Source organism: Gadus macrocephalus, chromosome 21 (assembly GCF_031168955.1).
Source record: "Gadus macrocephalus chromosome 21, ASM3116895v1".
Classification (NCBI taxonomy): domain Eukaryota; kingdom Metazoa; phylum Chordata; class Actinopteri; order Gadiformes; family Gadidae; genus Gadus; species Gadus macrocephalus.
Window position 1 is genome coordinate 19445548 of NC_082402.1, and position 23666 is coordinate 19469213.

Here is a 23666-nt window from a genome sequence, read left to right on the forward strand (position 1 = left end):
CTCCACCCAGAGGTAGTAGAGGCAATTTGGAGCAAATACGGCACAGCAGAGGTAGACCTGTTTGCTTCAGAGTCCACAACACATTGCCCTCTCTGGTTCTCTCTGTCAGAGACGAGTCCGATGGGACAGGATGCCTTGGCACATCCATGGCCACGTCAACTTCTTTATGCCTTCCCGCCATTTCCACTGATAGGGTTAACTCTACACAGAGTTCAGAAGGGGAACCACAGACTCCTGCTGGTTGCCCCAAACTGGCCAGGGAGACCTTGGTTTCCAGTAATGTACAGGCTGCTAGACGGAGATCCATGGTGCCTGCTGAAGAGGCGGGACCTGCTCTCACAGCTGGCAGGCCACATCTGGCACCCCAGACCAGAGTGCCTGCAGCTATGGGTTTGGCCCTTGAGGGGCCTGATCCACTTATAATGGAATGCGACCAGGAGGTAGTTCAAACCATTATGGACTCAAGAGCTCCCTCCACCAGGGCACTTTATGCTAACAGGTGGAAGATATTTGCAAAGTGGTGTGAGGTACAGAAAGAGGTACCGGAGTGTTCCTCAGTGCCAATGATACTGCGTTTTTTGCAGTCCTTACTGGAAAGGAAGCTATCTGCTTCCACTTTAAGGGTCTATGTGGCTGCCATTTCATCCAGGCACATTAAGGTTGATAGCCGGACGGTGGGGTCTCATTCTTTGGTGACCCGATTTCTTAAAGGAGCCCAGCGGAGGAACCCCCCACGGGCTGTCAAGGTTCCCTCATGGGACCTACCTCTGGTACTTGGAGCCCTCCGTCTCCCCCCGTTTGAGCCCCTGGACCAGGCGCCACTGAAATGGCTGTCGGCGAAGGTGGCCTTTCTTCTGGCGATCGTGTCAGCCAAGCGTGTGAGCGAGCTTCATGCGTTGTCAGTGAGTGAAGAGTGTATACGCTGGAACTCAGATGGCACAGGGGTGGCACTGTGGCCTAACCCATCTTTTTTTCCAAAGAGGCTGTCTTCGGCCCACTATAATCAGGTCATAGAGCTAGCAGCTTATGGCCCCTCACACCCACCGGATGAGGAAGCTAGTTCAGCAGAACTACTCTGCCCGGTGAGAGCCTTGAGATGTTACATACAGGAAACTGCCGGTTTTCGTCAGTCTGATGGCCTGTTTGTCTGCTACGGGGGCCCGAGGAAGGGGCAAGCGCTGTCCAGACAGAGGCTTTCGAAGTGGGTGGTGGAGGTAATTGAGGAGGCATACAAGTCAAGAGGACTGCCTTTGCCTCTTAAGATCAGAGGCCATTCCACCAGGAGTGTCTCCACCTCCTGGGCAGCCCTACGAGGAGTGCCTCTAAGTGAGATTTGTGCAGCGGCCTCCTGGGCTTCAGCGTGCACCTTTGACCGATTTTACAGGGTCAATGTAGCTGCTCACCACGCAGTGGCTGCAGCTGTTTTTCAGGAACCCTCAGTCCCTTCCTAATAGGTGGGTACAGGATTCCTCGTGACTACGTTGGTAATAGTCATCCAGTGTTAAGCACTGCCTCTGGCGGTCAGTAAGAATGAAATAGAACGAGAGTCCCGTATGTAACTACGGTTCTATGAATTCTGGATGACCGCCAGAGTTCTCCGTCACTCGGAATCTTGCGAGAAGATTCTGAAGGGACATCTTGGAGAGTGACGTGGCCTTATATAGACGGGCGGCCCGACGTCATCCCCGGTCACGTGTGACTTTGTTGATATTAAATACTCGACCTGCGCATGCGCGATGGATAACATCCAGTGTTAAGCACTACCTCTGGCGGTCATCCAGAATTCATAGAACCGTAGTTACATACGTAACTCTCGTTTTCCTCTATCATTAACGTTGTTTCTAACCACACGGGAGCCGCCATTTTTCCATTCTGTTGTCAAAAAGCAGCCTTCTCATTGGTGTAGCATGATCACGTGTCGAACCGTGGCACGGCTCCCGACAAAAAACTAACCACGACTTGTTCTTTTTTATAAGCTAAAGATTGTGTAGATGCCAGTGAGTGGAACGGGATTCATTTTCTAAAGGACTTTTCGTGCTTCACCTTGCGGCCTACTAAGGGAAATCACGAGTCAGCCTCTTCTTCAACTTATCCTTTCTGCAACACAACAAAACAGTGACAATTAAGAGTCACATGAGTACCATCAAAAGCAGAGAGCGGTGGAGGTGTTTCAAGACATTACAGTAGGGCTGTGCAATTAATCAAATTTTTATCACGATTTCGATTCTTGGGTCAAACGATCTCCAAATTAATAAAATCGAGTTGGAAGTATTCTTTGGGATTTTTCCGTTGTCTGTGAGGTCTTGTGAAAGAGACGCACATGCACAATTCAGTCCCTCCCCCAGAGCATTCAACGCAGCCCCACGAGCTGTGTGTGTGTGTGTGGTGACCTTATTCAGAAAAAAAGCGCGAGGGCGATGGCAGAGGGAGGACAGCCGCGTTTACTCGATAAAAAGGGTCAAACGAGTTCTTTAATATGGCAACACTTCGGATTCGAAGAAGCCGACGAGGCACAGGCCCACATAATGTGCAAAATGTGCTACAATGTTATATCTGCACCCCTCGGAAACACGTCAAACTTGTTTAATCACCTAAGGCCCCGGCCACACCAACCCGGATAAATCTACAAATGCATAAATATTTATCTGTAAAATAATCGTGTGAAGAATCGTGATTCTCATTTTTTCCAAAATCGAGCAGCCCTACCTCTACAGAGTGTCCCCAGGTGGAGGAGGGTCCTCAGACACACTGACACACCTCCACACCTTCTGGTCCTCCTTAACCCAGGAGGACCTCCTCCCGGGGGTCTGGGTAGGGGGTCGGTGGTCCCCAGTGGGGGTCTCAGCGACTCTGTGTCGGTTGTAGAAAAAAAGAAACGGCGCGGGAGGGGAGGAGCGCGTGCACACACACAGACACACGCACACACAAATCGTAAACACACACACACACAAACTTCACACACACACACACACACACACACACACACACACACACACACACACACACACACACACACACACACACACACACACACACACACACACACACACACCACACACCACATACACATACACACACACTTGGTTTCCCAGAAATCACGTGACATGCGCTGAGAGGGGCGGTTCAGCTCATTAACTTCCTCATCTGACGGTTCGTCGCAGAGAGGAGCCTTTCTTTCTCCGCTTTGAAAAACTTTCACATGATTAATGTGTTTTATCAACACTTTAACCTCAGTTTCTTCCCTTACATTTATACTTCCATAACTTTTTACCGTATGGGACGGAACATATTTTCTCCAGTCTACTATGGATGAGGAGAGAGTGGAGGGGGATCCTACCTCTAAGACCACTCTGTCTGGGGAACATGGCCGCCGGAGCAAAGCTAAGAGGTAAGAAGAGGATCTCTCTGTCTGTGACTGTTGTCCATCTCAGAGCTCAGCAGTGATACATCATGACTCCATCATTAGTCTGAGTAAAAGCTGTGTGTGTGTTGAAGCCCAGAGCAGCAGGAGACCTCAGGTTGATCAGTCGTATCGTAATGTGACTCTGACGTCACTCTAGATCCACAGTCGTCGTATCGGCCACGTTTAAAACACAACGTGAACAGACAGACCAGATACTCAGGAAGAGCAATACATCTGACCTGAGCAGTAAGGGCGTGTTCACACAGGCAGTTTTTTTATATTAAAAAACACCTGACCCGGGCGGTTTTTTGCCAACTAAAAAACTGACAGGGTGGTTTTGTCAAGTTCATTCTCGAGCAGAATGTTCTAGAGCCAACGTTGCAAATCAGTTACCGCATCAAAGTGGTTTGACTACGCTACAGTGTCAGTTACAATGTCGAGGATGAGAAAATTAGCCCTTGTTTTGGCGTTAAATGACAACAACGAGGATAACGATGAACCTTCCCGTTTGTGGGTGCATGACATAAACCGGGGACGGCAGCAGTACGGGGCGTTTCATAGTTTGATTCAGGAGCTACGGTTTGATAATGCACGGTTCAGTGCATATTTCAGACTCGACAAGAGTCAATTTGAAACCTTGTTGCGCATCGTTGCGCCTTCAATAATAAGGCAAGACACCCACATGAGGCAAGCCATCAGTCCAGAGGAACGACTCAGCATTTGTTTAAGGTAAATCCGCAAATATATTTATAAAAAGGATTATGAAATCAGACGCATGTCTCGTAGCTTATTTTATTACTAGTAACAAGCAGGTAGTAGGTTACCTAGCAACAGGTCTAATGTAAGCTATGTTGTCTTGCCTCCCATACTCTTTGGTGTTGCAGAGCTTGTTCTCACCTTTTCAGCATACGTAGGCAAGGCAAGGCAACTTTATTTATATAGCAATTTTCATACACAAGGCAGACTCAAGTGCTTCACATATAAACATTGTCATAGAAGAAGAAATGGGTAAAATAGAAAGTTAAAAAGGCATTTTAGTATTAAAATAGAATATAAAGGCAAATTTAAAAAAGCTTTTTAGAAAGTGCAATGTATTTAAGATTTAGCAGAAAGCTAAAGCAAACATAAAAGTCTTCAGTCTTGTTTTAAAGGTGCTCAGAGTAGGCCTATTTTATATGCATAGCGTCCCTCGCTGGACAGGATGTAGACTGCTAGCATTACCTACCTGACTGTCAGGCCTGCAAATGAAATAGAAACTGCTATCTAACTGCTAACGGCTACAATCAAGATCAACAGGTGTATGCGTGCTTGCTCAATTGTTTCAGACTAAACTAAATATCACTCTTTGGGCAGGTATCTGGCAACTGGCGATTCATTCCGGTCCATCGCTTTCGCCTTCAGGGTGGGTGTCAGCACTGTGGCAGGCATAGTTCATCAGGTCTGCACAGCTATTTGGGATTGCCTCCTGCCAGATTACATGCCTATTCCAGACAAAGCAGCGTGGAGAAAGATAGCCACTGGATTCCAACAGCTGGATTTCCCCAACTGCCTAGGGGCAATGGATGGGAAACACGTAGTCATTGAGGCTCCTCCCTCCAGTGGCACTCTTTATTACAATTACAAAGGCACTTTTTCCATCGTCCTTCTGGCTGTAGTCGACGCCAGGTACTGTTTCAGGCTTGTTGACATCGGGGCCTATGGAAGAAACAGTGATGGGGGAACCCTCTCCTCCTCCGCTTTTGGTACTGCCCTACGGCAGAACACATTGGGTATCCCGGATGACTCCATCCTCCCAGGGGCAGAACATCTTGGCCCGATGCCTCATGTGTTTCTGGCAGACGAAGCCTTCCCCTTGCGCCGTAACATCATGCGCCCATACCCTGGCTACAACACTGGAGAAAAAAAAGTGTTTAACACCCGTCTCTCTCACGTGCGCAGAATGGTCGAGTGTGCGTTTGGCATACTGGCATCCCAATGGAGAGTGTACCGTCGGGTGCTGTGTGTCTCTCCAGAAGTGGCAGAGAACGTGGTAAAGGCCACCTGCATGCTCCATAACTTTCTGAGGTGGGATGCCAGCACTACAATACCGGCTAGGTCATCTTCTGGAACATCCACAGCTGAGCCATCACAAGGTCTCCAGAACGCACCTCGCCTTGGCACCAACAATGCTGGCAGAGATGTTGTGGCAGTGAGGGAGAAGTTTGCTCAGTACTTCATGTCTGAAGCTGGACGAGTTCCCTGGCAGGATAACATCTAGGCACAAACATATATGTTTATTTATGTTTACATTTATTTATTTATTTATATATATTTATTTATTTATATTAATCCTCTATACAGTTCTCTACATTTATCTTTTTATTTTACTTGAATCCTGTTTTACTTCTATTATTATCTCTACTTTCTATATTAGCTAAGAGTTTATTGTTTACTGTTTTTGTTTACTTTTTATAGTTAGTTAGTTAAGAGTTTATTGTTTATCTTATATTATTATAATGTTTACTGTTTACTTTTTATAGTTATCTAGAGTGTATTGTTTATCTTATATTGTATATAATTTAATATTGTGTTGTGTTTCTTCTGTAAACTACTGGACAATCAATTTCCTTGAGGGAGTCATCACAAAAGGATCAATAAAGCCTAATCTAATCTAATCTAATTTCATCACAAACCAACATACCTCGCTCCGCTTGCCAAGGGTGCAAGACGAGGGTAAATTGAGAGGGAAAAGTTGCATTCACCGGACATTCATGGGTCAGCCGTTAGCTTGCTTCATACGCTATTCACAGACATAAAACGGCATAGAAATGCGACCGGTGTAAGACAAATGAACTATAAAACTTACACACAAAATGTTTCAATATGAACCCAACATTTATATAACCAAAATACAGGCTTTAAGACATATTAACTTACGTCTTCGACGCGACTACGCGCGAAACACGCATCGCCGTGAATGCTGCTGTGCGCCTCTAAAAGGGTACCGGGTGAGACGTAAACAAAAGGTTCCGGGGCACAATACAAGTGGATACACAATAGGTCCGTTACATAGGCCTTAAAAGAACCAACCAAACCAACAGCTCTTTTAAGAGCTACCCAAAGCTTCTGCTTAAAAGCTATTCCATTTCATCACCAGCAAACACCAGATGATGTGGTGAAGTTGAAGTTTTCTCTGAATCTTGGAAGCAGTACCACACCCATGAACGATAAAGCTGACATAAGTTTAAATATTTTTTTTATACCTAATAGAAATTGTGTGGCTCCTATGTATATCAAAGTGGGTATTGTAGTGATAAAACAAGATAAAATGTTAAATCTCCTTCAGAATATCTAATGTAAAGAAAGAGGTACAAAGCAGATGTTTGTGTTTAAATGTAATAATTTAATTTAATAATTTAATTTATTCTCCAAACTCGATGTCATAAAACAGGGACTGCATTCTACACTTTAGCAATGCCTGTTTGCGAGGCTCCAACCTTGCCAGTGTGGGTGCAAAGCTCAATAGGAAACGCTCATGCTCATTCTCCTCTTTCGCAAGGGCACTGAGGACCTGTTGCTGGTAGGGGGTTATGGTCGCAGTGGCCTGCCTCTTCCTCCCTCTTTGTACTCTCATGGGCCCGAATTCCTGCTGCTGTTCTTGTTGAGGTGGTTGTGGGGGTGGAGATGGAGAGGGTGGGGGCCTAGATGAATGGGGTGGGGGCCTTGATGAACTGGCATTTAAAGAACCAGGCCCAGGTTGACTACTGATTGTGTCATCCAATGTAGTCTGTCAGGTAAAGGAAACACGGGACAAAACACAACATTACACAAAGCATAATTTTTTTTAATTTTTTCCTTCGCAATCCACAGGATTAAACACAGGACATAGTCATACAGCTGATAAACTTCACTCGTTTGATTTAGCCTACAATTATGAATTGGCCTGTTCATCATGGCACATTAGCTCAATCTCATCTAGTCTTACCTCATTGTTTTCACACATTGCATTAAAAATGCTCTCTGCTGTCTGGCTTGGCTGGTCGAAGTTACTAATTGTGAGCCTTTCCTGGACATAAGGCTCCAGGAAAGATAGAATTTTTACATATTTCCAACTGTGTTTATGTCCTCCCTCCGATCCACTCCTCCTCTCCTTCATTTCCTTTCTTTCTTTGCCGTACTTGCCTCTAAGGTATTTCCATTTGTCACGGCAATCCTCCCCTACAGTGAATAAAAGTAAACAACAGGCTAGGATTAAGCCCTACCAAGAATTTCTCTATCAGCTACTAACGCTTTCGCGTTGTCCGTATCAACAGCCCTCAGCTCAGCTGTGCCCTCAGCTGTGCGAAAGCAGCGTCCCTAGCAACCGGACATCTTTGACATCGAGCCGATAAAATCTTCCTAATAACTATAAAACTAAAGATCAGACACAATCACTGACTAAAGATTATGCAAGTAAAAAGTATATTTCTCGCTAGAAATGTTATTAGAAACACGTTTAACGGTGATAACTGGATAGTTTGTTAGGTGAGCAGATAAACATTAAAATTAATACTTACACTTATGTCCCAAAATCCCACCGATCGTCCTCCAGATACTCTCCTTGTGATAAATGTTGTGGTATAATTTGTTGGTCATGTCATACAACTCAACATGTTCACTGACAAGAACAACAAGTTGCTCCGTCGGGAAAGACGTCTTGGTTTGGGTCGCCATTCTTGAATTTCCAACGTTTTTCCTAGTGACGTAGGTTCTCGTTCATTGGTCAGCTGTCAAAAAACTGCCTGACGTCGGGTGCTTTTTCTTGGCGAGTTGAATTTATCCCAACTTGAAAACCACCCAGAGCAGTGAAAAAAACCCGCTGGCAGCGGTGTTTTTAAAAGCACCCAGGATGTTTTTACAAAAACACCCTGTATCATAGGAATATAATGTAAAACATCCACCCGCACCTGAAAAAAAAACTGCCTGTGTGAACACCCCCTAAGGCTCCCCTGAGATGAACAGGGTTCTGTCTTTGTTCTCTACTGTGTTTGGCCTACATGCATTGACTGCTGTCTATGATCAAGATTGACGGTAGAACAGTGACCTCCATTTGGTCATTGGCTGTTCTTAATATGAGAGAGGGAAAAGATAACATGCTTAAATTAGACTATGACTTTGACAAAGTTTGGTACGTCATTGTTGATCAAACAGATTTATAATTATTTGATTCTAGTTCAAATTATTAGGTTACTTAGAGCCATGAATAACAGCTCAGTAACAAGTTATAATATCTAATTAAGATAATTCAGGACATGAAAGCTTGAAGCAAGTGAAGTGCTCTCACCTTAATACTGCCTTGTAAGAAGAATTATCGTGTGTGTGTGTGTGTGTGTGTGTGTGTGTGTGTGTGTGTGTGTGTGTGTGTGTGTGTGTGTGTGTGTGTGTGTGTGTGTGTGTGTGTGTGTGTGTGTGTGTGTGTGTGTGTGTGTGTGTGTGTGTGTGTGTTGAAGCCCAGAGCAGCAGCAGAGAGTAGACTCCCCTGGACCCAGCTGTGTCTCCATGAAGAGTGACTGGTCTATGGATCCACCTTTGACCTTCAAAGATGGAAATCACCAACCTTCTAAGCAAAGGTGAGGATTCAGCCAAGACATCAGGGCTGTTCAACTGGTGGCCCGCGGATCATCTTGATCCGGCCCGCCGATCATTAATCCGAACATAACAACGTCCGATCACAGGACCACTTGGTGCTGGATTGATTCATGGCTGAGGCCGTTTATTCTGCTGTTTGAATCGTATGAATCGTTGAATCGTTTTCTATGTTAGCTAAACGCATTACGAATCAACACTCACAGTATGAAGGGTACTTAGTGTGTTCTTATGTCAACATGTTAGTGCTTAAATGCCATTCTAGCTGCTTTCACTCATAGACGTACAGTCCGCTATTAGCCCGCTATTCTCCTGACGGGCCGTGTATGTCAACGAAATATCCTGACATTGAACTTCGTGAAAAAAGACTACCCCTGAGGTTGTATTTTAACCGACGGAAATGTTAATTACCTTGTATGTGAATGAGCAGTAGAATGTCGGCATTTCACACCATTTGAGTGGGCGTGTTGTATGTTGAGTGGCACCCTAAACGATAATCAGCCTGTTACCTTTTGTTCGCAGAAGGGTTTAAAAATATTTTAATGTTGGCACTGATTTTCATAGTCATTTGTGGTGAACGCGAAATGATGGGTCTTATAGATCCCCCTAATGTACACATCACACAATAAATTACAATGCATGAGTTCACAGCTGCACACGTTTATAGAAAATGTATATTTTTTATTATAATGTTACACCTTTCCTGCTGTGGGCTCCCAGACCGTAGTCGAGGAGCACAGGGGAGACGTTCCCTCCAGGGCCGATGTTCTCTCGGGGGGAACACCCTTCACTTTGACCGGCAGTGGGTCTGCTTATAGGTCGGAATGTGGTCGGAATGAAGCGGCCACCGATTCTTGACCGGCTGGGTACTTTATTCTAAGGCCCCGTCCACACAAAGCCGATTTCATGGCGAAACCCCAAAGGTCTTGTACGGTTCGGCCTTCCGTCCACACGAAGCCGGCGAATCCGCTGACCGAAACCGTACATTTCTGAAACCACCCTCGGAGGTGGTTTAAAATCTACCCGGTTTCGTTTTGGATTCGTGTGGACACCTGAAACCGATTGAAACCGTAAACCACGACGTCATCGCCCCACCCCTCGACCCTCCAGTCAATGACCGGAGTCTCAGAACTCACAACGACAAAGATGATGGCGGACTACAGGCTTGTAATCGTTCTGCAGTAGATCATGGGCCTGTACTACGAAGCTTGATTAGAGGGTTAGCGAGGTATGTTGAGCTGAAAGCCTGGGTTAGCTGTACCACGAAAGTCGATCTCTTTAAGCGTCGCTGTATCACCATGGTGACTTATGCTCGCAACCAAACCTGGTCGGGAGCAGCATTTCGGCTTAGTCTAGCCGGAAAGGTAGGTCCGAAAGCTACTTAAATCGGCGTGCGCAGCTTCCTAGCCCCTCATCCGACAATGGCGTCACCATTTGTGGGTGTTCCCGTCATCCCGTGGACCTCGGCGCACTTATCGTACAGGCGTCTCTCCGGAGACAGAGGGTTTTTCGCGGGACAGAACTGATCCCTTGGCATTGTCTGACGATATTCTTTATGAGAGACACAGATTCTCATCAGAGGGTATTCATTATTTGATCTTCCTTGTTGGACCGTATGTAGTCAATGCTACACAAAGAAGCCGTGCACTTACTAGCCGCGTTTACATGGACACATCTGATCCGCATAGATTTCTATGCGGAATAGAAAATGATCATATATACGCCTCGTTCGGAATACAATTATCTGTTCGGCATATAATTCTATGCCGAATAGAAGAGGTGGTGTAGTCCGTTTTAATCGACATGTATACACTTATTCCGAACAGATTGGGGTTTAACTTAGAGCAGCTGCAGTAGTTCGCATTTGGTCCACTGAGCTCCGTTGGTACTTTAATGCACACCGAACTTGACCGCTGTCAAGGAAAGTGGATTTATTGCCTGATTCACGTCTTTGTTCGTAAGCAGTCCAGTAAGCGTGTCCGGTTGCTAAGCGACGGGACATGGGTGTTTATTAATGACGTGTTTGCGTATCATAGTGTCCGCGTGCGTCCGAGATAACTGTAAATTAGTAGGCTACTACTAGTACTTTTGCAGGCTGAATGTTAAAATACTTCTTAACTTAGAGAGACCACTCTCTCCCACCAGTCTTGGCTGCAGACTCGCATTCAAATTTCTTGCGGCGGAGGTGGGGGTAAATGTAAAGATGGGACGTAGCTGTGCTGTACATAGGTGCAGGTGCATAGGTGTGCACATTCAACGTACATTAACCTATAGTCAAGTGCCGTGTTGTCCATTATCCCTTATATAACCGCTATGTCAGTGACACAATTAGGCCTAGGCATTTTTTATTCTACAAATTCATATTATAGCTGTGAGAATTGTTAAGAAAAATCACCTCAATAGTTGTAAAACCAAATCATAGGCTAGATTCACCTGAAATTATTCAAATGGATGCTTACAACTTACCACATTGAATAATATTTTTATATTTATTTTTGACTTGGCCCCAGTTTCGTAGGAGCAAACATGGGGCCCCACATATATGGGGGTAAAAGGGATGATGATACATAATATTTTTTAGACAATATGCAGAATCTTTTCACTTACAAATTAACACGGTCGGCTATTTTTTGCCAGCACGCCACCCTAGCCATATTATGGGCAACCGTGTTCCCCTTGGCTGTGATTTGAACTTTGAATTCCTCGTAGGAGTTTATAATAATACACTGCTCGCCTTGGATGAAATACACTGCTCTCGCGTGATTAACTTTGCATAAGGGTGAGTCAAATGACGTGAGAAACGCCCCTTTTATGTGAACGCGCATTGAACCTAAAGCGGAAAACCTGGTTCAACTAATTGAATCTAAAGTGAGCTTCGTGGTACCATTTAATTTTGATTGCGAGTTGCAGCTCTGTCGAGCCAGGTTTTCCCAAGAAAGCCTGGGTATGTTCAGCGAGGTTCGTGGTATACCCCCAATGTCCCTTCTTGGGTTGCTAAGCCATTATTTATTGAGACTGTTGACTGACTGTTTGTTTGTGTTGTTAGTGGTTCGGGGGGCAGCCTTTATGCGCATGCTCGCCTCTTCTTATTATTTATTTTTCTTCTGGATTTCTGTACCAGAAGTAGTGCCCCTTATGGGCCTGGCATGTGTACTACAGCGTTTCTACAGATCTACCCGGTTTCGCTTGACTCCGTCTTTACGGAGATACTCCGGAACCGGATAGATCGAAACCGGAACGGTTTCGCCCGTTTCGGCTTTGTGTGGCCTTAGTTTCACTAACTTCACAGTATGCGGTTGCACAGACACAACCGGACTCGTTCATTACTTCACTAGACTGACACACGCTACCGCCCTCTCTCCTCGCTCGTCCAATCACACACTGCCAACAGTTAGCTGAACATTATAGGGTCCCGGCTTTCCATTCCCTGTTTTCTCAGTTAAACACAGTAATCAACTACATTTGTCCCAATGTTTGTTACATGTGAAATGAAGCAAATAAAAATATGTTTTCTTACTCCGGTAAAGCAGTCGTTTGCGAAGCCTTTCTTCTTCGTCGTTTCTTCTTTTTATCTCTAACTCATGCTCCAATCTTTCATTGATCGATGCAGTTGTTGTGGATGCAACAGAATATGTGATGCATCGCTGCAGCAACATTTAAGATGATCGCGATGAGTTTAGCCCGTTCTGCCTCCGTGCTGTCTGGGGTCAAACCAAAACAGAGAAACCTCTTAGACCAGACGTTCTCAATCTGTGGTACGCGTACCACTGGTGGTACGTGAGCGCCCTCTAGTGGTACGTGGAGTATGAACGATTTTTTGAAGCAATTTTTTGAAGTTGAAGCAACCGTTAAAAAGAAAATGTGCATGTACCCATCATATGCAATGATCTTAAACCTGCATTGACTAACTGCTGTGACGACGAGTAGGGGAAGCAAAAATATAGCAAAATCGCCCTGTGACGAGACGTTGAAGTCTGCCTTCAGAGGCCAGACATTTCTGGACTTTTGGATGCAGCGACGCAGCGAATATCCGGCGCTTTCAGACAAGGCTGTGCGCTTTCTCATTCCACTCGCGACCAGGCTTCTCTTGGTCGCAAATGGTCGCAAATAAGAGCGATGACTACTGTCATGTCATCGCTCTTAATTGATCCCAAAAAACGCAGCTGATCGGACGCATCACACGATTCGGAGGCATGCATCACATTTAAGGATTTTAAAAACTGATTCTTATTCTTTTTTTTTCAGAAATGCATTCGGAAGAGAAGGGAGACTAGCGTTGCTCACGGGTTGGAATGAAAGGGAGAAAAGGGGACAGAGTTGCCTGCGGAAGCGATGTCTGAGATGCAGAGACTGGTTCACGCTACCAGTGTCAGTTTCGTACGGTGTGGAATGAGAGCTTGTGAAGGCACTATTGCGCAAGTACGCCTGCGTGCTTGCGCAATAGCATACTGCCCGAGAAGGCAGTATCGCTGTCAAATCTGTCCCTGGGAAAAGTAACGTTGCTTGCGCCAAATTGAAAAAGGAAACCGCTATAATGAAGTAGCGGTAATATTTCCACATTAATTGATAAAATAACAGGGGATGGGAAGTTTCAGAAGGGGGATGGCTGTTTCAGAAGGGGGATGATTTTGATCATTTTGATTCCAAAGGGGGATGCCATCCCCCCTCATCCCCCCTCATCCCCCCTCAACTCGAGTGCTGGAAGCAGGTTGGATACTGAACCAAGTCTGAGGCTAAAGCAAACCTCAATCGACCCAGACATCACACCCCTCTCACGAAGCATGATAGGCCTAATTTTCAATGTGTGCCTGAGTACATTCTCCTTCAAACCTAAACATAGTTTATATTCTGACCTTATGGCACTTACTGCAGTATTTTTTAATACTGAATACGTTGTTTTTCTATGATACGCTTTCTTACTCATGATAGTTTGATTACAGTGTTTTCGCAGTACACATGATTTCTCTCTTTGCTGTGCATGATTGCTTATAACAGGATTGTTTGACTCCAGTATTTAAATATTCATGTTCAATTCTTTGAATGTTTTGATGCAGTACAATTTACCTCACATGATTGGTTGACTGCAGTTGTTAAAATTAATATTCAGTGCTGTGAATGCTTTAATGCAGTATACTTGTTAATAACCTCACTAGATTGACTGGTATGTTATATGCCAGATGATATCCCCATTTGCTGGGTAGCATTATTGAAGCAGTTGTTCAATTGTTAGTATTATCCCGTTGCATGTGTTTAAATACAATACATGAGTTATAGACAGTTGGTTGCTTCAGTCAAGTAAAGTTATGTGAATAATAAATCGTATTATTAATATTAATGCCTTCTGTGTAAACTCTATGTAGACTAGTTATAGGCCTACGCACTTTATTTTAATTCCGGTGGTACTTGGAGAGCCAAATCATTTCTAAGGTGGTACTCATGGTAAAAAGTTTGAGAACCACTGTCTTAGACGCCATAGTTCTAGCACTAGGCTCAGGCTACCTTCCACCACGTCTCTCCAATGTGACGTCATCGCTGAATGGTGTTAGAAAACACCCACAACTACCAAAAACGACTAAAACTGGCCTTTAACACTATTTTGGAGACATTTTATGAATGATATACATATTATGAGTATTCTATGTACACATTAAAGGAATGTTCCGGTTAACCTGTCACACAGCCTTTAATATAAGATAATTAAAAGATAACATACTTCAATTCGATTATGACTTTGACAAAGATTGGTACGTCAGTGTTGTTCAAACAGATTTAAAATTCTGGGATTCTAGTTTAAAGCATTGGGTTACTCTGGGAAAAACATATCAGTAACAAGTTATAATATTTAAGCATTATACACATTAAGGATGTGTATAGATATGAATATATTTTAATTAATTAAGGACTTAAAAGCTGGAAACGAGTGAAATGCTCTCCCCTCAAAACAGCTTTGTAAGAAGAATTATCTTGTCAGTGTGAAAACTGCATTGTGATTAAAAGGTGTGTGTGTGTGTGTGTGTGTGTGTGTGTGTGTGTGTGTGTGTGTGTGTGTGTGTGTGTGTGTGTGTGTGTGTGTGTGTGTGTGTGTGTGTGTGGTAGCCCAGAGCAGAGAGCAGACTCCCCTGGACCCAGCTGTGTCTCCATGAAGAGTGACTGGTCTATGGATATACCTTTGACCTTTAAAGATGGAAATCACCAACCTTCTAAGAAAAGGTAAGGATTCAGCCAATACATCAGGGCTGTTCAGCTGGAGGCCCGCGGATCATCTTGATCCAGCCCGCCGATCATTAATCAGAACATAACAACATCCGATCACAGGACCACTGTGAATGGTAGCTCTGCGCCGCAGTGCTACCATTCCGTAGCACTTTTATTTTTGACGCGAACCGTGTCAATTTCAACAGAGCAGATCGAGCCGGGCAGGAAGTGAAAAAGTGAAAGCCATAGACATAGAGCATCCGGTCAATTTTCTAAATAAAACACAATACTCAGCTCATGTAGCCTATCACAACTTCACATCAACATTACATCATGACCGGTGGCACCAGGTCAGCAGTCAATCAATCAAAGGGTCTCAGAGGGTCTGCAGGACGGCTGTCAGTGGCCAAGATTGACAGTTAAACACTGACCTCCATTTGGTCATTGTCTGTTCTTAATGTAAGAGAAGGAAAAGTTAACATGCTTAAATTAGACTATGACTTTGACAAAGTTTGATACGATAGTGTTGATCAAGCAGATTTATAATTCTGCGGTTCTAGTTCAAAGGATTAGGTTATTCAGAGTAAAAACATATCATAGGTTATAATATCTAATTAAGGACTCGAAAGCTTGAAACAAGTGTAATGCTCTCAGCTTAAAACTGCCTTGTAAAATAATTTACCTGTCAGTGTGAAAACTGCAGTGTGATTAAAAGGTGTGTGTGTGTGTGTGTGTGTGTGTGTGTGTGTGTGTGTGTGTGTGTGTGTGTGTGTGTGTGTGTGTGTGTGTGTGTGTGTGTGTGTGTGTGTGTGTGTGTGTGTGTGTGTGTGTGTTCGTTCCCCATAGAAACCAAGAGAGGTCAAAGGTGACCAGTGCTCAGTCTCTACAGCAGCATCAAACAGAGCTGATCAAGGTGTGTTAATGTCCACCAAGACGTTGGACTTCAGCTCTCCATGATCATTAGAAAGCATCTCTTGTCTAGCAGGACGTGAATGCAGGAAAGATGCTTTTGATGTCCTCGGTTAGTTCCGAGTAAAGTTCTCCATGATTTTTTTTCTGTTCCAGAGGGCTGAGGAGAACGCACACGCTTTTCTAGACAAGGAGCTGAAGAAGCTCTGGAGGGTTCTCTTCTCAGATTACCCACAATGCTCAGAGGGTCAGAGAGTGGAGGGGGAGGAGGTGGATGGTAAGAAGAAGGAGGAGCAGAGGAGGCGCGCCATAGAGGGAGTGGTGGACATCACAATGCTCTGCCTGATGGAGATGAACCAGGAGGAACTGGCCGACAAACTGTTGAGCGGTAAGAGACTCTTATCTTGAAAACAGAGAAGAAATACACATTTTGAAGAGCAGTAGGAGATTATTATTTGCTCTCTTCAGACTAAATTACATAATGTGATACTTATTCATTTCAAACTTCAATAAGGAGACAATCTTTCCTCTTTGTGGTTAAATGGTTTAATCCAGTATGTAGGGTTGTTGTGGGCTCTCAGCACCGTGGGTGCTAGGGCTCTCAGCACCGTGGGTGCTAGGGCTCTGAGCACCGTGGGTGCTAGGGCTCTCAGCACCGTGGGTGCTAGGGCTCGTAGCACCGTGGGTGCTAGGGCTCTGAGCTGAACTGAAAGAGACACCCTGACAACATTGAACATTGAACTCCCTCCTCAAAACACATGTGTTCCCACTGGCCTTCTCGCTGTAATGACCCCCTACCGTGGGTTCCCCTCATATCCCCGTTGTGCTGCTGTTCTTACCCCCTCCTACCTGGGTCTCCTCACTGCTGTTCTTACCCCCTCCTACCTGGGTCTCCTCACTGTTCTTACTCCCTCCTACCTGGGTCTCCTCACTGTTCTTACCCCCTCCTACCTGGGTCTCCTCACTGTTCTTACCCCCTCCTACCTGGGTCTCCTCACTGTTCTTACCCCCTCCTACCTGGGTCTCCTCACTGTTCTTACCCCCTCCTACCTGGGTCTCCTCACTGTTCTTACCCCCTCCTACCTGGGTCTCCTCACTGTTCTTACCCCCTCCTACCTGGGTCTCCTCACTGTTCTTACCCCCTCCTACCTGGGTCCCCTCACTGTTCTTACCCCCTCCTACCTGGGTCTCCTCACTGTTCTTACCCCCTCCTACCTGGGTCTCCTCACTGTTCTTAACCCCTCCTACTTGGGTCCCCTCACTGTTCTTAACCCCTCCTACCTGGGTCTACTCACTGTTCTTACCCCCTCCTACCTGGGTCTCCTCACTGCTGTTCTTACCCCCTCCTACTTGGGTCTTATGTCTTGTGTTGATCATGCTGTTGGCGATAGTTTTTGACCCTAGATTGATTTATGAATTGTAAGGCGACTTTGGGTGACATGAAAGGTGCCTTGAAATAAAATATTATTCAATGTTATTATTATTATTATTATTAATAATATTAAACATAAACTGCAGATCAACATCAGAATAACTCTGTGGAAGAGATGCAACACTATCTTGTTATATCAGCATGTAATTTTACACCAATTCATTATCATTGTTATTATCATTCGACCAATCATATCTTCGGGTAAAAACGAAAAGTCCTGAATGATTAATGTTAATGTGGCTTCATAACTTGTGGTCTGAGAAGCTGGTCGTGACAAAGACTGCATGTTACAGATCCAAAATGTTCAAGTCAAGTCAAGTCAATCATTGATATTATCATTAGACCAATCATAAAAGTCCCACTTTTTAAAATAAAGACCCACTACTTCACATTGCCGTTTAATACAGATTAAGATTTTATTTCATCTTATTCATTGTTGTTGCTAATATGCAATTTTAAGCCTTCTTGTTTTTTGTTTTTTTTATATTGAATTTGTGTACAGCACTTTGGTCAACTACTGTTGTTTTAAAATGTGCTATATAAATAAACTTGACTTGACTTGACTTGAACATTTTTGATCTGTAACATGCAGTCTTTGTCACGACCAGCTTCTCAGACCACAAGTTATGAAGCCACATTAACATCAATCATTATACTGCTGACCAACAGCAGAACAACTCAGTGGAAGTGATGAAACCCTGTCTTGTTGTATCAGCATAGCAAATCACTTTACACTGATTCGCTATCATTATTATTATCATTAGACCTATCAGATTGCTGTGGAAATAGTAGGCCTTAACATTTTGAATCTGTAACATGCAGTCCAGAGATGGAAATTAACTTTTTTGCCCACCAGCCTGTGGCAGGTAGATTTAAAAATCTACCAGCCACTCATCTTTTTTACCAGCCACTTTTTATGCGCTATATATTTTTTTAATGTATGCGTACATTTTAAACAATATAATAGTAACAATAGATTAGAAAAGTGTTTTTCATACACACCATTTTTTCCATCAGAAGTGATTCTTACTGTAAATAGGTGCTACCAAGGAACTGAGTTGAAAATGTTACACTCTTGCCGCATATGATAAACAATACACAGGTATCTGCCATGTTAATGTCAAAGGTGTTACGATGACAAGTTTGGGGATAATGATTCTATACAAAGTTTTTTCAATAAAAAACGAATTGACATATTAACAATAAAACAACATGCATGGCTTCACCATCATAAGTCAATCTAATTAGTGCCTGAATACAAATGTGTCCACAGACATGGTAACTAACGTATGATAGTAAGCATTATTGGCCCTTAACACTAATATTCAGAAAAAACACTGCCACAAAAGGCTATTGGCTTAAGCAATGCAAGTAGAGGCATATACTTGAACATTATACCCTGAACTTTTAAACATTGCAAACGGGCAAAAACATAATTATATATTTATGTGGCATTCAGTCCAATGCTGGAAATATATCTGAGGCATTCAGTAGGCCAATGCTGTGGTAAAGTGTGTAAAGTATGTCCAAGTGTTTCTTTCTGTTGAATAGATAGAACGTTATCAATCCCCTGTGGGAGAAATTTGTTAATGTTTGTCCCTATAAAACAATAATGGTAAAATAAAAATTACACGACGGTAACTGCATAAGTCAAACCGTCCAATCTGAAGGCTCTACTTAACCACGCCCCCTACTCACTTCCACCAATGCAAAGCGAACAGAACTGAGTAGGGGAGGGCGTAGCCTAACTAGTTTGTGAACGACCCAGAGAAACGCAACACAAATTCAATGTGAACATGTACGAGGCTTTAATAAAATCCCGGACGATTTTTAAATTCCGCCACACATTTTCTAAAAGTGTCTCAAAAAGAGGGCATGTCCGGGCAAAAGAGGACGTCTGGTTACCCTATGTACGGGAAACCCATTTGATTCCTGCCTGTAACACTGTTAAATAGCGGCCCAAATTGGTGAGTGCTATCCTGGTAATTTCTCTGCGTGAGAAATACGAAGTGTGGCGTGTGAGCGTGTGCATGGGTTGAATTGCGTGTGTCAAACGCCGAATGCGTGAGAGCCCTATTATCCCGGATGCCGGACAGTCGCAGTTCAGCAAAAGAGGCGCAGAAGAAGAAGGGGGCCGGATGTTGACAGTAATGGTTGTGGAACTGCGCAGCGCCGTATAACGAATGTATTAAACATGCAAATTTGATCTGACCTTACTGGAAAGTATTACCCGACACAGTGGCGGGTGAAGTGACACAATTCAACAGCCACCATACAAATCCACCCGCAAATGGCGGGTAGTGGGTGTTAATTTCCATCCCTGATGCAGTCCATCACAACCTGCTTTTCCGACCACAAGTAATGAACCCACAAAATATCATGAAGTGGATATTTTAACAGGAAATATTGACCTGGTTCCACTGATCACCATCCACTAACTGATGTCATCTGTTGTTTTCTCATTTAGGATCTGATGCTGTCGATTGCCAACATAAAATCAAGTCTAATTTGAAGAAGAAGTTCAGGTGTGTGTTTGAGGGAATCGCTAAAGCAGGACAGCGAACATATCTGAACGACTTCTACACAGAGATCTTCATCACAGAGGGAGGCAGTGGAGAGGTCAACAAGGAACATGAGGTCAGACTGATTGAAACAGCTTCCAGGAAACCAGCCAAGGAAGAAACACCAATCAGATGTGAAGACATCTTTAAACCCTTACCTGGACACGATCAACCAATAAGAACAATGATGACAACTGGAGTGGCCGGCATTGGTAAAACCGTCTTAACACACAAGTTCACTCTGGACTGGGCTGAAGGCAAAACCAACCTGGACATACACTTCACATTTCTCCTCACTTTCAGAGAGCTGAATTTACTGAAAGGGAAAGAGTTTAGCTTGGTGGAACTTCTTCATCACTTCTGTAATGAGACCAAAGAAGCAGGAATCTGCAGATTTGACCAGTTCCAAGTTGTCTTCATCTTGGATGGTCTGGATGAGTGTCGACTTCCTCTGGACTTCCAGAGAAACCCGATCTGGACTGATGTCACAAAGTCCACCTCGGTGGACGTGCTGCTGACCAACCTTATCAGGGGCGACCTGCTTCCCTCTGCTCGCATTTGGATAACCACTCGCCCTGCAGCAGCCAATCAGATCCCTGCTGAGTGTGTTGACATGGTGACAGAGGTGAGGGGGTTCACCGACCATCAGAAGGAGGAGTACTTCAGGAAGAGATTCAGAGAGGAGACGCTGGCCAGCACAATCATTTCCCACGTCAAGAAATCACGAAGCCTCCACATCATGTGTCACATCCCAGTCTTCTGTTGGATCACTGCTTCAGTTCTGGAGGACATCTTCAAAAAATCCCAGATCGAAGAGATGCCCAAGACCGTGACTCAGATGTACAGCCACTTCCTGAGGGTTCAGTCCATACAGGGGGACAGGAAGTACCATGGGAGGGCTGAAACAGATCCAGAATGGAGTTCAGAGAGCAGGGAGATCATTGTTTCTCTAGGAAAACTTGCTTTTAACCAGCTAGAGAGTGGCAACCTGATCTTCTACGAGGCAGATATGGCTGAGTGTAACATCGATATCAGAGCAGCCTCATTGTACTCAGGAGTGTTCACCCAGATCTTTAAAGAGGAGTGTGGGCTGTACCAGGACAAGGTGTTCTGCTTTGTCCATCTGAGCATCCAGGAGTTTCTGGCTGCCCTTTATGTCTTTATGTCCTTCATCGATACTGGTGTCAATCTGCTCTCAAAAGAACCACCAACCTCCAGGAAAGATAAGCTCCTCCTCTACCAGAGTGCTGTGGACAAGGCCTTACAGAGTAAGAACGGACACCTGGACTTGTTCCTCCGCTTCCTCCTGGGCCTCTCTCTGGAGACCAATCAGATTGTCCTACGAGGTCTGCTGGGACAGAAAAAAAGATCACTGACCACTCAGATTAGAACAGGTCTGCTGCGACTGACAGGAAGTAGCTCATGGACCAATAAGGGAACAGTGTCTTACATCAAAAAGAAGATAAAAGGAGACCTATCTCCAGAGAGAAGCATCAATCTGTTCCACTGTCTGAATGAGCTGAACGACTGTTCTCTAGTGAAGGATATCCAACAGTATCTGACATCAGGAAGTCTCTCCGGAAAACCTCTCTCCCCTGCTCAGTGGTCAGCTCTGGTCTTCATCTTACTGACCTCAGAAGAGGAGCTTGAAGTGTTTGACCTGAAGAAATACTCTGCTTCAGAAGATGGTCTTCTCAGGCTGCTGCCAGTGGTCAAAGCCTCCAAAACATCTCTGTAGGTTCACTAATAACATGTATTACTACACACACTACACAATATAAATACAACTGGAATATAAAGTTAAAATAATCTGAAAAAGATCTCTGTGGGTTCATTACCACATGTATTACTATTCTGCTCATAACAGAATAAACATACTAATTATAATAATATAGAAAACATCTCTGCATGTGTCCTATTAACGTGTAATATATTATAGTACACATAGTATTCAATTATACGTCTAATTATTTAGTTTTTTTTGTTAAACTAATAACATTCCTTCATTATTGAATAACTTAAAGATGTATGTTATTTTCATCACTGTTCCTTACATGTTTTCTTTATTTTGTGTGAAGGCTGAATGCCTGCCATCTGTCAGAGAGATGCTGTAAAGCTCTGGCCTCAGTTCTCAGCTCCAACTCCTCTAGTCTGAGAGAGCTGGACCTGAGTACCAATGATCTGCAGGATTCAGGAGTGAAGCTGCTCTCTGCTGGACTGGGGAATCCACACTGTACACTGGAAACTCTCAGGTCAGTTTTACCCAATGGTCAAACAGTTATACAACAAGGTTCATTATCAAAAGACATTGAACAGATTTACCTCCATTAAAGTGCCCACGTAAAGTGAAGCAGCATGCAACTGACACCCCCAAGCGCACAAAGGCTGTATTAGTTCTCGTGCTCGCAAAGTGTTTTCCTGATCGCTATGATATCAGACAGATCACAAGTTGTCAAAATTGACCATGCAACATCTCAGCCCTTAGGGTGTGACATGGGTTTTCCTCAACGAAGTGTCCTTGGGCCTTTGCTTTTTTCTTTTATACATTGAGGATCTCCCACAAGTGTGTAACTACTCTAAACTACTACTGTTTACCAATATGGTCTCTCACCACCAAGGAAGTTACTGAACCCATCGCATGGCTATACAACCGAGCTTTAAAGATCCACAGCAATCTTCCAAAATGGACACACCACTGCACTGCACTCACTCAATCACACGCTCTGTCCTTTCAAAATGTTGTTTGCAGTCATGCTGTCACATTTTATTTTAAACTCCAACACAGCGCCTCACAAACCCTCATCTCCCTCTTACCAACACATAACGTGCCCCAAGTGAGAGTCACTAGATCTGTCTCCATGGCCCTCCAGCCAGTGCCCGCATACAGTAACTGCTATGGGCAGAGGTCCTTCATCCATACTTTCACCAAAGTCTGGAATGGCATTCCCCATCACATTAGAGCATTACAATCCATCACACAGTTCAAAAAAGCTTATAAACTGGTACTCCTCAACACTGACTTATATAGATCACTGTCTGTGCTCAGTCTGCTGTCTATATGATTGTCCTACTGATGTCTGACGTGCTATGTCCCTGTTATGTGTTGTATGTAAATGTGATGTGTGATGTGCCTTGTCCCTGTCACATGTTATATATGCTGCGGAACAGGAACCCGCTGGAAATCAGCTATTTTACCGAGACAGGCCCCATATACAAAACATTGCTTTAAATAAACTAATAACATTTATTACAATACAATAAATAATATAAACTGCTCAAAAAAATAAAGGGAACACTTAAACAACATAATGTAACTCCAAGTCAATCACACTTCTGTGAAATCAAACTGTCCACTTAGGAAGCAACACTGATTGACAAACAATTTCACATGCTGTTGTGCAACTGGAATAGACAACAGGTGGAAATGATAGGCAATTAGCAAGAAACCCCCAATAAAGGAGTGGTTCTGCAGGTGGTGACCACAGACCACTTCTCAGTTCCTATGCTTTCTGGCTGATGTTTTGGTCACTTTTGAATGCTGGCGGTGCTTTCACTCTAGTGG

At 44.0% G+C, this 23666-nt stretch overlaps 1 protein-coding gene and 1 long non-coding RNA gene across 10 annotated transcripts in view; one reads left to right on the forward strand and one right to left on the reverse strand.

Moving 5' to 3' along the window:
* LOC132449982 (NACHT, LRR and PYD domains-containing protein 12-like) overlaps positions 1 to 23666 on the forward strand; it is a 182311-nt gene that overhangs the window by 150553 nt on the left and 8092 nt on the right. For 2 of the 8 annotated variants that reach the window (XM_060041926.1, XM_060041932.1), the window contains exons 1-4: positions 15104 to 15217; positions 16049 to 16115; positions 16268 to 16499; positions 20011 to 21838. In XM_060041926.1, coding sequence (XP_059897909.1) covers positions 15147 to 15217; positions 16049 to 16115; positions 16268 to 16499; positions 20011 to 21838 — 2198 coding nt within the window. In that variant the 5' untranslated portion in view covers positions 15104 to 15146. Of the gene's footprint in view, positions 1 to 3117; positions 3389 to 8871; positions 8992 to 15103; positions 15218 to 16048; positions 16116 to 16267; positions 16500 to 20010; positions 21839 to 22182; positions 22357 to 23666 lie in introns of those variants that run through there. The other 6 variants (XM_060041921.1, XM_060041922.1, XM_060041924.1 and 3 more) reach the window with 5 other exon arrangements.
* Positions 4182 to 8360, reverse strand: LOC132449990 (uncharacterized). Of its 2 annotated transcripts, XR_009523722.1 has the most exons (5): positions 7939 to 8360; positions 6320 to 7169; positions 6084 to 6182; positions 5391 to 5656; positions 4182 to 5295 (listed from the first exon to the last, which is right to left on the reverse strand). It is a non-coding gene; the product is annotated as an uncharacterized LOC132449990 (long non-coding RNA). The 2 variants fall into 2 exon arrangements; XR_009523721.1 differs by having other exon boundaries at positions 4182 to 5656.